The 17864-nt window shown below is 43.3% G+C and overlaps 1 protein-coding gene across 2 annotated transcripts in view; it reads right to left on the bottom strand.

Moving 5' to 3' along the window:
- Nucleotides 1-17527, bottom strand: part of b3galnt2 (beta-1,3-N-acetylgalactosaminyltransferase 2) — a 62538-nt gene extending 45011 nt beyond the window's left edge. For both annotated transcript variants that reach the window (XM_041895530.1, XM_041895522.1), the window contains exons 1-3: nucleotides 17280-17527; nucleotides 6874-7009; nucleotides 5127-5227 (exon numbers count right to left, since the gene is read on the bottom strand). In XM_041895530.1, the coding sequence (XP_041751464.1) occupies nucleotides 5127-5227; nucleotides 6874-7009; nucleotides 17280-17382 (340 nt within the window). In that variant the 5' untranslated portion in view covers nucleotides 17383-17527. The remainder of the gene's footprint in view (nucleotides 1-5126; nucleotides 5228-6873; nucleotides 7010-17279) is intronic.
- Between the last annotated feature and the right edge of the window lie 337 nt (nucleotides 17528-17864).

The raw sequence follows: 17864 nt of genomic DNA on the forward strand, positions 1-17864 counted from the left end.
TGTACTGTATTGGTGTAGCTAAAAGCTGTACTGTATTGGTGTAGCTAAAAGCTGTACTGTACTGGTGTAGCTAAAAGCTGTGCTGTACTGGTGTAGCTAAAAGCTGTACTGGTGTAGCTAAAAGCTGTACTGGTGTAGCTAAAAGCTGTACTGGTGTAGCTAAAAGCTGTACTGGTGTAGCTAAAAGCTGTACTGTATTGGTGTAGCTAAAAGCTGTACTGTATTGGTGTAGCTAAAAGCTGTACTGGTGTAGCTAAAAGCTGTACCGGTGTAGCTAAAAGCTGTACTGTACTGGTGTAGCTAAAAGCTGTACTGGTGTAGCTAAAAGCTGTACTGGGGTAGCTAAAAGCTGTACTGGGGTAGCTAAAAGCTGTACTGTACCGGTGTAGTGAAAAGCTGTGCTGTACTGGTGTAGCTAAAAGCTGTACTGTACTGGTGTAGCTAAAAGCTGTACTGTATTGTTGTAGCTAAAAGCTGTACTGTACCGGTGTAGTGAAAAGCTGTACTGTACTGGTGTAGCTAAAAGCTGTACTGTACCGGTGTAGTGAAAAGCTGTGCTGTACTGGTGTAGCTAAAAGCTGTACTGGGGTAGCTAAAAGCTGTACTGGGGTAGCTAAAAGCTGTACTGGGGTAGCTAAAAGCTGTACTGTACCGGTGTAGTGAAAAGCTGTGCTGTACTGGTGTAGCTAAAAGCTGTACTGTACTGGTGTAGCTAAAAGCTGTACTGTATTGTTGTAGCTAAAAGCTGTACTGTACCGGTGTAGTGAAAAGCTGTGCTGTACCGGTGTAGCTAAAAGCTGTACTGTATTGGTGTAGCCAAAAGCTGTACTGTACCGGTGTAGCCAAAAGCTGTACTGTACCGGTGTAGTGAAAAGCTGTGCTGTACCGGTGTAGCTAAAAGCTGTACTGTATTGGTGTAGCCAAAAGCTGTACTGTACCGGTGTAGCCAAAAGCTGTACTGTACCGGTGTAGCTAAACGCTGTACTGTACTGGTGTAGCTAAAAGCTGTACTGTACCGGTGTAGCTAAAAGCTGTACTGTACCGGTGTAGCGAAAAGCTGTGCTGTACTGGTGTAGCTAAAAGCTGTACTGGTGGAGCTAAAAGCTGTACTGGTGTAGCTAAAAGCTGTACTGGGGTAGCTAAAAGCTGTACTGGGGTAGCTAAAAGCTGTACTGGGGTAGCTAAAAGCTGTACTGGGGTAGCTAAAAGCTGTACTGTACCGGTGTAGTGAAAAGCTGTGCTGTACTGGTGTAGCTAAAAGCTGTACTGGTGTAGCTAAAAGCTGTACTGGGGTAGCTAAAAGCTGTACTGGGGTAGCTAAAAGCTGTACTGGTGTAGCTAAAAGCTGTAGTGGTGTAGCTAAAAGCTGTAGTGGTGTAGCTAAAAGCTGTACTGTACTGGTGTAGCTAAACGCTGTACTGTATTGGTGTAGCTAAAAGCTGTACTGTATTGGTGTAGCTAAAAGCTGTACTGGTGTAGCTAAAAGCTGTACTGGTGTAGCTAAAAGCTGTACTGTATTGGTGTAGCTAAAAGCTGTACTGTATTGGTGTAGCTAAAAGCTGTACTGTATTGGTGTAGCTAAAAGCTGTACTGGTGTAGCTAAAAGCTGTACTGGTGTAGCTAAAAGCTGTACTGGTGTAGCTAAAAGCTGTGTGTACTGGTGTAGCTAAAAGCTGTACTGTACCGGTGTAGTGAAAAGCTGTGCTGTACTGGTGTAGCTAAAAGCTGTACTGGTGTAGCTAAAAGCTGTACTGGTGTAGCTAAAAGCTGTACTGTACCGGTGTAGTGAAAAGCTGTACTGTATTGGTGTAGCTAAAAGCTGTACTGGTGTAGCTAAAAGCTGTACTGGTGTAGCTAAAAGCTGTACTGGTGTAGCTAAAAGCTGTACTGGGGTAGCTAAAAGCTGTACTGTACCGGTGTAGCTAAAAGCTGTACTGTACCGGTGTAGTGAAAAGCTGTGCTGTACTGGTGTAGCTAAAAGCTGTACTGGGGTAGCTAAAAGCTGTACTGGGGTAGCTAAAAGCTGTACTGTACCGGTGTAGTGAAAAGCTGTACTGTATTGGTGTAGCTAAAAGCTGTACTGTACTGGTGTAGCTAAAAGCTGTACTGTATTGGTGTAGCTAAAAGCTGTACTGTACCGGTGTAGCTAAAAGCTGTACTGTACCGGTGTAGCTAAACGCTGTACTGTATTGGTGTAGCTAAAAGCTGTGCTGTACTGGTGTAGCTAAAAGCTGTACTGTACCGGTGTAGTGAAAAGCTGTACTGTATTGGTGTAGCCAAAAGCTGTACTGTACCGGTGTAGCCAAAAGCTGTACTGTATTGGTGTAGCTAAAAGCTGTACTGTACCGGTGTAGCCAAAAGCTGTACTGTACCGGTGTAGCTAAACGCTGTACTGTACCGGTGTAGCTAAACGCTGTACTGGGGTAGCTAAAAGCTGTACTGGGGTAGCTAAAAGCTGTACTGGGGTAGCTAAAAGCTGTACTGGGGTAGCTAAAAGCTGTACTGGGGTAGCTAAAAGCTGTACTGGTGTAGCTAAAAGCTGTACTGTATTGGTGTAGCTAAAAGCTGTGCTGTACTGGTGTAGCTAAACGCTGTACTGTATTGGTGTAGCTAAAAGCTGTACTGGTGTAGCTAAAAGCTGTACTGGTGTAGCTAAAAGCTGTACTGGTGTAGCTAAAAGCTGTACTGGTGTAGCTAAAAGCTGTACTGTATTGGTGTAGCTAAAAGCTGTACTGTATTGGTGTAGCTAAAAGTTGTACTGGTGTAGCTAAAAGCTGTACTGGTGTAGCTAAAAGCTGTACTGGTGTAGCTAAAAGCTGTACTGGTGTAGCTAAAAGCTGTACTGGTGTAGCTAAAAGCTGTACTGGTGTAGCTAAAAGCTGTACTGGTGTAGCTAAAAGCTGTACTGTACTGGTGTAGCTAAAAGCTGTACTGTACTGGTGTAGCTAAAAGCTGTGCTGTACTGGTGTAGCTAAAAGCTGTGCTGTATTGGTGTAGCTAAAAGCTGTGCTGTATTGGTGTAGCCAAAAGCTGTACTGTACCGGTGTAGCCAAAAGCTGTACTGTACCGGTGTAGCCAAAAGCTGTACTGTACCGGTGTAGCTAAAAGCTGTACTGGTGTAGCTAAACGCTGTACTGTACTGGTGTAGCTAAAAGCTGTACTATATTGGTGTAGCTAAAAGCTGTACTGTACCGGTGTAGCCAAAAGCTGTACTGTACCGGTGTAGCTAAAAGCTGTACTGGTGTAGCTAAACGCTGTACTGTACCGGTGTAGCTAAAAGCTGTACTGTATTGGTGTAGCTAAAAGCTGTACTGTACCGGTGTAGTGAAAAGCTGTGCTGTACTGGTGTAGCTAAAAGCTGTGCTGTACTGGTGTAGCTAAAAGCTGTACTGTATTGGTGTAGCTAAAAGCTGTACTGTATTGGTGTAGCTAAAAGCTGTACTGGTGTCGCTAAAAGCTGTACTGGTGTCGCTAAAAGCTGTACTGGTGTCGCTAAAAGCTGTACTGGTGTAGCTAAAAGCTGTACTGTATTGGTGTAGCTAAAAGCTGTACTGTACCGGTGTAGCCAAAAGCTGTACTGTACCGGTGTAGCTAAAAGCTGTACTGTATTGGTGTAGCTAAAAGCTGTACTGTACCGGTGTAGCCAAAAGCTGTACTGTACCGGTGTAGTGAAAAGCTGTGCTGTACTGGTGTAGCTAAAAGCTGTACTGGTGTAGCTAAAAGCTGTACTGGTGTAGCTAAAAGCTGTACTGTACTGGTGTAGCTAAAAGCTGTACTGGTGTAGCTAAAAGCTGTTCTGTACCGGTGTAGCTAAAAGCTGTTCTGTAGTGGTGTAGCTAAAAGCTGTTCTGTACCGGTGTAGCTAAAAGCTGTTCTGTATTGGTGTAGCTAAAAGCTGTACTCTACCGGTGTAGCTAACAGCTGTACTGTACTGGTGTAGCTAAAAGCTGTACTGTACTGGTGTAGCTAAAAGCTGTACTGGTGTAGCTAAAAGCTGTACTGGTGTAGCTAAAAGCTGTACTGTATTGGTGTAGCTAAAAGCTGTACTGGTGTAGCTAAAAGCTGTTCTGTACCGGTGTAGCTAAAAGCTGTTCTGTAGTGGTGTAGCTAAAAGCTGTTCTGTAGTGGTGTAGCTAAAAGCTGTTCTGTACCGGTGTAGCTAAAAGCTGTTCTGTAGTGGTGTAGCTAAAAGCTGTTCTGTACCGGTGTAGCTAAAAGCTGTTCTGTAGTGGTGTAGCTAAAAGCTGTTCTGTAGTGGTGTAGCTAAAAGCTGTTCTGTACCGGTGTAGCTAAAAGCTGTTCTGTAGTGGTGTAGCTAAAAGCTGTTCTGTACCGGTGTAGCTAAAAGCTGTTCTGTAGTGGTGTAGCTAAAAGCTGTTCTGTAGTGGTGTAGCTAAAAGCTGTTCTGTACCGGTGTAGCTAAAAGCTGTTCTGTACCGGTGTAGCTAAAAGCTGTTCTGTAGTGGTGTAGCTAAAAGCTGTTCTGTAGTGGTGTAGCTAAAAGCTGTTCTGTAGTGGTGTAGCTAAAAGCTGTTCTGTAGTGGTGTAGCTAAAAGCTGTTCTGTACCGGTGTAGCTAAAAGCTGTTCTGTAGTGGTGTAGCTAAAAGCTGTTCTGTACCGGTGTAGCTAAAAGCTGTTCTGTACCGGTGTAGCTAAAAGCTGTTCTGTAGTGGTGTAGCTAAAAGCTGTTCTGTACCGGTGTAGCTAAAAGCTGTTCTGTAGTGGTGTAGCTAAAAGCTGTTCTGTAGTGGTGTAGCTAAAAGCTGTTCTGTACCGGTGTAGCTAAAAGCTGTTCTGTACCGGTGTAGCTAAAAGCTGTTCTGTAGTGGTGTAGCTAAAAGCTGTTCTGTACCGGTGTAGCTAAAAGCTGTTCTGTACCGGTGTAGCTAAAAGCTGTTCTGTACCGGTGTAGCTAAAAGCTGTTCTGTAGTGGTGTAGGTCCTACCTGGGTCTGTGAGGTCCTACCTGGGTCTGTGAGGTCCTACCTGGGTCTGTGAGGTCCTACCTGGGTCTGTGAGGTCCTACCTGGGTCTGTGAGGTCCTACCTGGGTCTGTGAGGTCCTACCTGGGTCTGTGAGGTCCTACCTGGGTCTGTGAGGTCCTACCTGGGTCTGTGAGGTCCTACCTGGGTCTGTGAGGTTCAGGAGGGAACATGAGTAGGGATCCTCTCTGTCCTCCTCTGGAATGGGACAGCCATGTTTCCCAATGATAAACTTCACCTGCACCCTGAAACACAACACAACATAACAACAACCCAATATAGCACAACACAACACAACATAACAACAACCCAATATAGCACAACACAACACAACATAACAACAACCCAATATAGCACAACACAACACAACAACAACCCAATATAGCACAACACAACACAACATAACAACAACCCAATATAGCACAACACAACACAACATAACAACAACCCAATATAGCACAACACAACACAACATAACAACAACCCAATATAGCACAACACAACACAACATAACAACAACCCAATATAGCACAACACAACACAACATAACAACAACCCAATATAGCACAACACAACACAACACAACAACAACCCAATATAGCACAACACAACACAACACAACAACAACCCAATATAGCACAACACAACATAATATAACACAACATAACACAATATAACACAACACAACACAACACAACACAACACAATATAACACAACACAACATAACACAACACATGATGTGTTACATGCTTCCAAATGGCACCATATACAGTGCATTCAGAATGTATTCAGAACCCTTTACTTTTTCCACATTTTGTTAAATTACAGCCTTATTAAAAAAAATTAAAAATACCTCATCAATCTACACACAATACCTAATAATGACAAAGCAAAAACTGTTTTTTAGAAATTTTGCGAAATGTATCAAGTAAAAATCCCCCGATTGCTCAGTTTGGCCGGGCGGCCAGCTCTAGGAAGAGTCTTGGTGGTTCCAAACTTCTTCCATTTAAGAATGATTGAGGCCACTGTGTTCTTGGGGACCTTCAATGCTGCAGAAATGTTTTGGTACCCTTCCCCAGATCTGTGCCTCGACACAATCCTGTCTCGGAGCTCTACGGACAATTCCTTCGACCTCATGGCTTGGTTTTTGCTCTGACATGCACTGTCAACTGTGGGACCTTATATAGACAGGTGTGTGCCTTTCCAAATCATGTCCAATCAATTGAATTCACCACAGGTGGACTCCTATCAAGTTGTAGAAACATCTCAAGGATGATCAATGGAAACAGGATGCACCTGAGCTCAATTTCGAGTCTCATAGCAAAGGGTCTAAATACTTATTTAAATAAGGTATCTGTACATTTGCAAAAATGTCTAAAAACGTGTTTTTGCTTCGTCATTATGGGGTATTGTGTGTAGATTGATGAGGGGGAAAAAAAATCATTGAATCCATTTTAGAATAAGGCTGTAATGTAACAAAATGTGGAAAGAGGGAAGGGGTCTGAATACTTTCCGAACGCCAGAGCAGTGCACTATGGCCATTTCAGACGCAGCCAGAGCAGTGCACTATGGCCATTTCAGACGCAGCCAGAGTGATTTCCCAAGGCCGTCCATCCATCCATCCATTTATCTTCAGTTACCATGGTTACTATGGGTCTGCTGAAAAGGCCACTCCCTCTGTCTCATCCATAGATGACGCTGTCTGTGTGGCCCCTCCCTCTGTATCATACATAGATAATGCTGTCTGTGTGGCCCCTCTCCTCTATATCATACATAGATAATGCTGTCTGTGTGGCCCCTCTCCTCTATATAGCGGATTACTGCTGACCAGTATCCCCACTCAGACCAATGTATATAAACACACATGTAGTGTCTGTCTACGATCCATACCGGTGCTGGTAGTGCGTGTGGTCCTTGAGGTATCCCAACCACGTCTCTCTTATCGCCTGTCTGTGATCAAAGTGTTGTCTGGCAGACACTACCCCCACCAACACCTCACCGCTGGGTGATGCTGCCGAGTCCTCATCTGTTAAGTTAAAATGATCATCATACACATGAATGCATGGGAAAGGGGGGGATTCATGTAAATGTACAGACAGGAAAATACATTGCACATGCTCCCACTTGTCCTTATGCGGTCCTGCAAGTAACTGAAACGTGAATGTTGCATTGGATATGATTGTTCCTATCATGGACATGTTACATTGTAGCAACAGTAGCTGATCATTCAGAACCAGATCCTTCAGTGCTGCCGGACATTCACTGACTGAGCAACATATAAAATTTTCAACAAAATATAATTTTAGAATCCTCAGCAAGTGCAACGCCCAACCAAAGTATCTACTGAAAGGCTGCAATGCACTGTGTGGTGTATTGAGGTTGTGCCGCAGAGCATCATGGGTATTGTGGCGTAGATATCACGTTCTATATAACCCACGTTCTATATAACCGATACACCGTCCTAAAGCAGATGGCTATGAAGTCCTACCACTCAGCGGGAGAGCAGAGTTTGCCGCTTATGACAAGATTTGCATCTCTGATGGGTTGATTTGCATCTCTAAAAATGGGGCAAATGGCACTTAAATGCTGGCTGCCGCTAGTTTGGCCGCTGAGTAAGTCTACTGACGGTGCACCGTTATCACTTGGGAGGGCCACCTGCCTGCCGATTGCTCGTTGCCAACTGGGAAATGATTGAACTGATTCCTGCCTCCCGCCTCACCGTTATTTAATTATTATAAAAGACGTGGTTATGAAACCCACGAGGCATAACAAAAGATTGGTGACGGGTAAGTCTGAACCTAGTGGAACTATGCTGTCCGGAAAAGAAGTCGGTTTTCACAAGTTTAAAACGTATTTTCCGTGGTACAGACTAGGCTAATGCTAGCAGAGGTAAATGAATAATCGAGCTAGCTAACAGAGAGAGTTAGCATCGTCATGGACGGAAGAAAATGATTAGAGACAGACGACGGAGCGGGAAAACAATGTGATTAAAAAGGGAGGAATATACAGTAACAAAAGGAATGGACATTTATTAAAACTGTGAAGACGAACTTGGGAATTAAAAAAACTGCTAAATGAGTGAACTTGAGGATGAGTGAGTGAAGTGAATGAAGATCACGTGACGGAGGAAAATCTTTCCGCTAAGGTGTATGTAAACTTCTGACTTCAACTGTACATGCTGGTGTAAGGACATGGATTGTCCAGTCTGTTGTAAAAAGGGACACATAGAGCGAGCCTGCAGAAACGAAAAGAGCTCAGAGAAAACATCAAAGACTGAAAACAAGAAACATTCCAACAAAAGTAAGACATGTTGAGCAAGAGAACACTGACACCACACTGCCAGGTCTGACCTCCTCCCTATGGGCTGCCTCATCGTCGTCTGTGATCAGTCCAACCACCGTCAAGTCGTCAGCAAACTTGATGATGGTGTTGAAGTTGTGCACGGCCACACAGTCGTGAGTGAACAGGGAATACAGGAGCAGACTGTTGTTGCCTACCCTCACCACCTGGGAGCGGCCCGTCAGGAAGGCCAGGATCCAGTCCCAGGGTCCTCGGAGGGGACAATGGTGTTGAACGCTGAGCTGAAGTCAATGAACAGCATTCTTACATAGGTGTTCCTTTTTTGTCCAGGTGGGTGAGAGCAGTATGGAGTGCAATAGAGAATGCGTCATCTGTGGATCTGTTGGGGCGGTATGCAAATTGGAGTGGGTCCAGGGATGTCTGGGATGATGATGTTGATGTGAGCCATGACCAGCCTTTCAAAGCATTTCATGGATATAGATGTGAGTGCTACGGGGCGATAGTCATTAAGGCAGGTTACCTTGGCGTTCTAAGGCACGGTGACTATGGTCTGCTTGGAAGAAGTTGGTATTGCAGACCGGCTGAGGGACAGGTTGAAGTGATGGACATCATCATTAAAAGGCAGAGCCGCAGCGGATGCTCCAGAACTGAAACCATACCTTTCCAGTTGAACTGAGCTGTCAGTACAGTCCGGTTGTCTGCTGTGGGGGAGGAGAGTTATCAGTCCACCTTCGCTGACGATACCAGTGTTGCAACTGCTACACTCAGGTCATTGTGGAATTGTTCACATGAAGGAAAAATCGCATGAAGCTACTTCTGGTGGCCTGGATTGGATGGAAGCATTGAGGAGAAAGCGAAAAACATGTACCTCATGTCAGAAGGTTCGCAACGTACCTCAACTTGCACCTCTTCATCCGTGAGATTGTCCGGAGGAGGCGTGGCAAAGCATACACGTCGAATTCGCAGGTCCATTTGAAGACGGAATATTTCTCGTGGTTGTGGACGCTCGTAGCAGGTGGCCAGAGGTTGCCATCATGAGGTCTACTACTGCAGAGAAGACCATCGAGAAGTTTGGAGAAGTGTTTAGTCGGTTCGGCCACTCGTTAGCGACAACGGACCGCACTCGTTCGGTTCGCCTAGTCGACTTCGGCTAGCCGCCAGCCGAACATGAAGCATGCTGACGCGTTTAGGCTGTGTGTGTGTGTGTGTGTGTGTGTATGTTGGTGGGTGTGTGTGTGTGTGTGTGTATGTTGGTGGGGGTGCTGTGTGGTGTGTGTATTAAGTATCTAATTTGCATAAAGTCGTATAAAAAGTTGCATTCCAATTTTATAATTTGTTTCAAATCGCTACAACCTAGGTTTTGCATGAAGATTTGTTAATAATATGACCACCCTGCAATACAAGAGAGGATGGAGGGGGCAGACGGACGGATCTCGACAGCGGAGGATGCCATCTCCCGTCTGGAGAAGGGTAATGAGGATCACGAGAAAAGGCTGGACATATTGTGGAATCATCTGGAAGAACTTGAGAACAGAAGTAGGAGAAACACGGTGAGATTGGTTCATCTGAAAGAGGGGAGTGAGGCTGGCGGTGGACTAATCTGGTGTGTGCAGAAAATCATCGCAGAAGGATTTGGATTTGATGAACGAACTCATCGCAGATTAACCGTGCCTGAGGAGAATAGACCCCCGAGAACGGTTCTCATCCGGTTCCTACGACCTACAGCCCGGGACGAGGTACTTAAAGCGACCAAAGAAAAAGGGTGGCGTTCAGAGGGAAGGCCGCCGGCTGTCTTTTTTCCCGGACCTGTCCAAGGAACTGGCAATGAAGAGGAAGAAATTTGCAACGGCGAAGAAACAACTACAGGAGAAGAACGTCAGGCACACGCTGGCATCCCCAGCGACCTGCTCTTCACTAGGAAGGGGAAGGAAAAGATTAAAGGCCAAGGTGGAGGCAGAGAGATTCTTGTTCGAGCGAGAGCGTGTTTAGCCTAGATAAAGAAGAAGAGACAAGGTCAAATACAAGTTGAATTGTATAACGTTTACTATACAAATGAAGGTAGCCTGTGTGTTTGCGGGACTCTGGGGAGTGTTGCTAATTTAGCGTTTCAAGCGCCTCACGGACAATAAGGAATTTTGAGTTGACTGCGGGTTCTCTTCTGCAGCATCAAAGACAGTTCTGTGATGATTGACTCATCGAGAAGCAACGTTACGTTCCTCGTTGCTTTGTTTTATTTGGGGATTGGTTTTCTATGTTTATTTACACTGTTTTATTGTACAGCTGGGGCATATATTGTGAAATGTTATATAAGGATGTTCATTAGAGGGTGTTAAATGGGACACTTCACACTATAACTACTCAGCACAAATATAGGTAATGGTTATGCAAACATCATCTCTTGGGAATATAAATGGTTGTGGTAACCAAGTGAAGAGGAAAAATGATTTTCACATATTTAAAATCAAAACAGGTGGAGATTGTGTTCATACAGGCATCACATTTAACAGATACAGAGGCACTGGAATTTAGAGGAGGCTGGGTTGCAGAAGTTTATCATAGCTCATTTAATTCCAAACAAAATGGGGTGATTATTCTGATAAGCAAAATACTTAATTTTGTAATGTTGAAGCAACACTCTGATGAGTTTGTCAGGCTTATCTGCATTGAGGCTCTTATAAATGTATCAATTTGGATAAGAGCGTCTGCTAAATGACGTAAATGTAAATGTAAATAAATGGGATTCATGTAGTGTTATGCAACAGATATGCTCCTAACAAGGAGGACCCTGATTGTTTTCCATTATACTGGGAAATATGGAGGGGCAGATCGTCTTGCTGGAGACCTCTTCACTTGGTTACCACAACCATTTATATTCCCAAGAGATGATGTTTGCATAACCATTACCCATATTTGTGCTGAGTAGTTATAGTGTGAAGTGTCCCATTTAACACACTCTAATGAACATCCTTATATAGACTTTAACCAAGTGATGGACAATATGATTTACAGGTAACTCCACACCAAAGGATAGACTTGCAATACATATGCTAGCAGAAGATATAGGCCTTACAGACATATGGAGATTAGTCCATCCTAATGATAGTATATTCTCTATTTTCTTCCAATGTCATAAGACACTCCAGAATAGATTTCTTCTTGATATCTAATTTCATGGTTAATAATGTGATTGATTGCAAGATTGGGCCCATTGCCCTCACAGATTTACATTTACATTTTAGTCATTTAGCAGACGCTCTTATCCAGAGCGACTTACAGTTAGTGAATACATATTTTTTTTATACTGGCCCCCCGTGGGAATCGAACCCACAACCCTGGCGTTGCAAACGCCATGCTCTATCAACTGAGCTACATCCCTGCCGGCCATTCCCTCCCCTACCCTGGACGACGCTGGGCCAATTGTGCGCCGCCCCATGAGTCTCCCGGTCGCGGCCGGCTGTGACAGAGCCTGGATTCGAACCAGGATCTCTAGTGGCACAGTTAGCACTGCAATGCAGTGCCTTAGATTGAAGCCCGTAATTGAATGACTTGATTAGTGTTCTAATAATGTCGGGAAGCAGTTTATAATAGTGCCTTAGACCACTGCGCCACTCAGGAGCTTGGAGTTACATGTTAATAGAAACTCCGAAAATGTGAGGAAGGGTAGATTTAGACTCAACACCATGCTATTACAAGATGATCTTAGATCCTTTTTTGAGATCAACATAGGCTCAACTGAAAATGTTTCACAGTATGGGGAAACCTCTAAAGCATATGTTAGAGAGAAAATAATAGCACATGCATCCAAAAAGAGGAGAGAAGAGGCTGAAGCAGTAAAAAGATTAGAAACAGAGATATGTGTCTTGGAAAAGGGATTTGGAAAGACATTTCACAGATGGCACATTTCAAACTGTCTGCAAATTGGATTTTTCAGTTGCATGAAATGTACAACAAAAAGGCAGAATATGTTGAACACTGAAACAGAACACTGTTTTAGACTTAGAACCAGTTATGAGGGAGGTGAGAAGACAGGCAGACAACAACAAAAAGAACACTTCTAACGTCATTCCCAGCAATTAACAAGGGCAATAAGATGGTGACCTCATCCAAAGACAAACAGTGTGTTTCAACGTTTTTATGAAGATTTATATTCATCCTCCTGTTCAGCGAGCCCCATAGATATGGATACTTTTTTTTGTCTGGTATAGAATTACCTAGATTATCAGAAAGAGGACCTGGACTGTGCTATAACAGAAGAGGAGGTTAGAGCCGCCATTTTATCTATGAAAGCAGGGAAATCACCTGGTCTGGATGGCCTTCCTGTAGAATATTATAAAAAGTATATTGACATTCTTGTACCTGTATTGACAGCGGTTTACCAGGAGGCATTTAAAAGTTGCTCCCTTGTGGACAGCTTTAAGGAGGCTTTGATATCGCTGATCCCTAATAAGGTTAGAGATTCTACAGAACCTGGGGATTGTAGAGCTATCAGGCTCCTTAATGTGGATCGAAAGATTCTTACTAAGACCATTGCGATACGCTTAGAGAAGGCACTACCTAATATTATACATAGTGACCAAGTAGGATTTATTAAGAACAGGACCTCAACTGATAATATGAGGAGGCTCTTACATCTTATGTGGTTAAACCGCTGAAATATAGTTCCTACCGCTGCCGTCTCCGTAGATGCCGAGAAGGCATTTGATAGGGTGGAGTGGGCTTTTCTCATAAGAACCTTAGAAAAATGTGGTTTTGGACCTGATTTTTGTAAATGGATAGGGGTCCTCTATTCCAATCCTAAAGCAACAGTACTTACGAATGGAATTATGTCTCCTTTTTTTTTTGTCTTTCTAGAGGCACGAGGCAGGGTTGCTCGCTCTCCCCTCTCCTGTTTACCGTAGTTTTAGAGCCTCTTGCGACAGTGATAAGAACAGATCTTGAAATTAGGGGTGTCCATGGAGGAGGAAAAGAACACAAGCTGCTAATGTATGAGATGATATTCTACTGCTGATCTCTGATCCTGTTCAGTCTGTCCCACCATGACTTACTTGTATTAAAAACAAATCAAATCACATTTTATTTGCCACATGCGCCGAATACAACAGGTGTAGACATTACCGTGAAATGCTTACTTACAGCCCTTAACCAACAATGCATTTATTTATTTTTATAAAAAAGTAAAATAAAACAACAACAAAAAAGTGTTGAGAAAAAAAGAGCAGAAGTAAAATAAAATAACAGTAGGGAGGCTATATATACAGGGGGGTACTGGTGCAGAGTCAATGTGCGGGGGCACCGGCTAGTTGAGGTAGTTGAGGTAATATGTACATGTGGGCAGAGTTAAAGTGACTATGCATAAATAATTAACAGAGTAGCAGCAGCGTAAAAAGATGGGGTGGGGGGGCAGTGCAAATAGTCCGGGTAGCCATGATTAGCTGTTCAGGAGTCTTATGGCTTGAGTGTAGAATCTGTTAAGGAGCCATTTGGACCTAGACTTGGCGCTCCGGTACCGCTTGCCGTGCGGTAGCAGAGAGAACAGTCTATGACTTGGGTGGCTGGAGTCTTTGACCATTTTGAGGGCCTTCCTCTGACACCGCCTGGTATAGAGGTCCTGGATGGCAGGAAGCTTGGTAGGGCCTTCCTCTGACACCGCCTGGTATAGAGGTCCTGGATGGCAGGAAGCTTGGTAGGGCCTTCCTCTGACACCGCCTGGTATAGAGGTCCTATTCTAGTACGTCAGGCTACACAATTAATTGGAATAAGTCGGAAGCAATGCCAATTAATGACATATGTTACTCTGGAACCGTTACCCCATTTAATTTCAAATGGGTTCCTACTGGGATTAAATATTTGGGTATTAAGATGAGCTCAAATTTGGAGTAAGTGACGGGACTAACTTGAGTCACTACTAGTCAAGATTAAGACCAATTTAGACAAATTTGTAAATATTATTTATGGGGAAAAGATCAACGTGATTAAAATGGTTGTGGTCCCACAGTTTAATTTTATCTCTGCAATGTTACATATGAATATTCCAGACCGGTATTTTAAACAATATGACAAATTAACTAAATACTTTTTGTGGTATAGGAAAGAACCCAGGATTAATATGAAGATGTGCTCACCAAGGGAGGTAGGAGGCTTGGCTTTAACCAGATGTTAAATTGTAAAATGTATAATATGAAAAGGCTAAATTGGCGAAGCACTGGGGTAAAGGGGATGCTGGCTTGGATTGGATAATAATAGAACGGGAACGAAGTTATCATTTCACCCCTGTTGATACTCTGTCACATAGTCTTACAGGGGAGAGGTCTGTTGAAACTCCCAACCCAATTTTGTTACACTCAAAAGAGTTGTGGAGAACAGTACACAAGAGATGTGGAATTTCACATCTAAAACAAGGACACTCATCATTGTGGCACAATCCTAGGCTACGGATAGGAAAGAAGTCTGTGTACTGGAAACAATGGCTAATGAAAGGAATTTATACTGTAGGTGATCTGTACAATGAAGATGTTTTAATGTCATACTCAGATTTGGTACAGAAATATGACGTGGGAGACAAGGGACATTTCTGGAAATATTTACAATTGAGAGAATGTTTGTTAACCGGCTGTCAACAACATCCAGGAAGAAGAAAACAAAACAATAGCTGAGCATTTTGAATTACCCAAACATAAAGCAGCCATTTTGTACTCAATATTTAGTCACCTGCACCTCAGAACAATATGTCAAACTGACCTTAAGTGTGAAATTGAGGATGATACCTGGTTGAAGATCTTGTCCAGCTCAGGAAGGATCATAAGGGAAGCCAGGGGGAAACTTACTCAATAGAAGATACTACATAGGTTTTATTGGACCCCAACAAGGCTTCATAAGATGGGGTTGACCAACAATTCTCTGTGTTGGAAATGCCAAAAAGACACTGGGACATTTTTACACGCGATATGGGAACGCACATTAGTGCTTCCTTTCTGGAAGGATGTTTTGAAATATCTGGAGGAACGGTTGGGGTTAACAATTCCAGTTTCACCGAGAATATGTCTCTTGGACGATAGAACAGAGTTACCTAATGTAATAAATGAGGGATTTGCACGGATCACTGTTGGTATCGTTACAGCAGCTAGAGTAACCCTTAGAATTTGGAAGGGTCACGCCACTCCTACTCTGAAACAGTGGATAGAATCAATGTTGGGAGGTAGCATCTGATGAACAAATGCTTGCAAGGATCACTGGAAGAAACGACAGTCTTGGTACCGGAGCGCCAAGTCTAGGTCCAAAAGACTTCTCAACAGCTTCTACCCCCAAGCCATAAGACTCCTGAACAGCTAATCATGGCAACCCAGACTACTTGCACTGCCCCCCCACCCCATCCTTTTACGCTGCTGCTACTCTGTTAATTATTTATGCATAGTCACTTTAACTTTACCCACATGTACATATTACTTCAACTACCTCAACTAGCCGGTGCCCCCGCACATTGACTCTGCATTCTAAATTCATTGTTGGTTAAGGGCTGTAAGTAAGCATTTCACTGTAATGTCTACACCTGTTGTATACGGCGCATGTGGCAAATAAAATTTGATTTGATTTGAATTCTAGAAGCTGGACACGTTTTATTTGTCAAGTTTCTAAGACTGGGAGGTGATGACTTACGCTTGTGAACCCATTTAGTTGTGTCCTGTAGCTTGTGAGATAGTATTTGACGGTGTATGTGTGCTATGTCTGGATGTTATGCTCAATGTTTTTATGCTGTACATTGTTTTATTTTTATTTGTTTGTTTGTGGGGAAAAAATAATTAAATACAACTTTAACAACAAAACAAAAAATACCACCCTACCATAAATTATTGTATTCCGTACTACCTGATTTGCATATTAAGTTCCCAATTTGCATAATACCGCATTTTAATTTAATAATGTTTTAATTTTGTTTTAATAATCGGTGTTCAGCCCAGAAAATGTCTTAACAATATGACCACCCTATCTTGAGATATTGGCCAAAACGTGTTGAATGTAAGAATCTAGACTGGTGATTTGCCCCCTGCAGCACTCCTGGTCCTGGAGGGCTGCAGAGGCACTTCATGTTTCTGATTTAACCGAAATGGAAGACCAGGTGTGTTGAATTTCGGCCATCACTGAACTGATCAATTATCGCAGTTGGTCCGGGCTGCGTTCAATACATTAAAACGTAATAGAACATTCAATTGCCAGGAAACTGTGCTTTACTGAACGACCAGTTAAAAACGGGGAGAGGTTGGGTAGTGGATTCGAAATGAACCGCTGCCCTTTAAAAACGTCACTCATTGCTTCAAGCCACACCACGGCACACCCACCGAACGGAGCAAACGTACAGTACCTCAAAGTCTCGTCAAGAACCAATAAGAATGTTTGGGGGAAAACGTGTTGTTCAGTACAAACCGTTCCGCAGGGTAGCAAACGTTCAAGCGAACTGAACGCACCCCTTGGCGTGGTGCCTAGTTGGAACAACATCCTGCGGTATCTGCAGCACTCCAGTAACAGGGTTGCCTACCCTTCGACTACGGATGCACATTGACCTGTCTGCGACCTTTTCCGATAACTTCAAAATAAGATCTCAGCAATGGTCAATTCTATCCACATGAAATACAGTTCTGTGTTCGTGACAAGCTTCTCTATAACATGGAATACAAACTACAACAGCAGAACCACCGTTTCATTCTGTCCCCTACCACCCCAGTATTGGGGATCTGCCGCAGAGTATCAGTATGAAACATTTATGCACTCACTAACTGTTAGTGGCTCTGGATAAGAGCGTCTGGTAAATTACTCAAATGTAAACATGTAAATGTATCATGGGTATTGTTGTGAGACAAAATACAATGCATACATTTTCAGTACAGTTTTATACTTGTCTAGTCCAACTAGTCTATTCCAATGCGCAGTTTCAACACTGCTAGATAAGACGTACCGTGCCTAATATACATGTAAAAAGTTGACTGAAGGAAACACTACAGTACCAGAATCCTCCTCCGACGAGATGGTCGCTCTGTTTGTCCACAACCAGAAGTGCACCACTACCGCGACAACACACGGAATCAGGAGTAAGGCTTGGCTTCGCATGGACGGATCGCTTGGTGGAGATTCCAACGGTTAACGGCTATAAACGGAATCCTATAGTGGTGTGTTGTTATCTGTGTGTAGCATAAAACGGTATATGCCTTCTGTACATTTCTGTGCTAAATGTCTCATGTCTGCCTCGCTCCTGTTTATGATGATGATGGGCATTCAACCAATGGAAGTGCAGACACCGAACCGCTATGTTTTCTGGGATATGAAGTACAGACAGTCAGTACGCCACAGGTCGCTAAAACAAACAAATATTTGTACAACTGAGCTGTCCTATTATCTTCTTATTTTATCATTGAGATTTCAACCTACAGTAGTGGGCTATTACTGATCTTTAAACAACACTACATTTTACATTTACAGTCATTTAGCAGACGCTCTTATCCAGAGCAACTTACAGTTAGTGAGTGCATACATTATTTTTTTTATTTTTCATACTGGCCCCCCGTGGGAATCGAACCCACAACCCTGGTGTT

The sequence above is a fragment of the Coregonus clupeaformis genome, unplaced genomic scaffold (genome assembly GCF_020615455.1).
Source record: "Coregonus clupeaformis isolate EN_2021a unplaced genomic scaffold, ASM2061545v1 scaf0191, whole genome shotgun sequence".
Taxonomy (NCBI): Eukaryota; Metazoa; Chordata; class Actinopteri; order Salmoniformes; family Salmonidae; genus Coregonus; species Coregonus clupeaformis.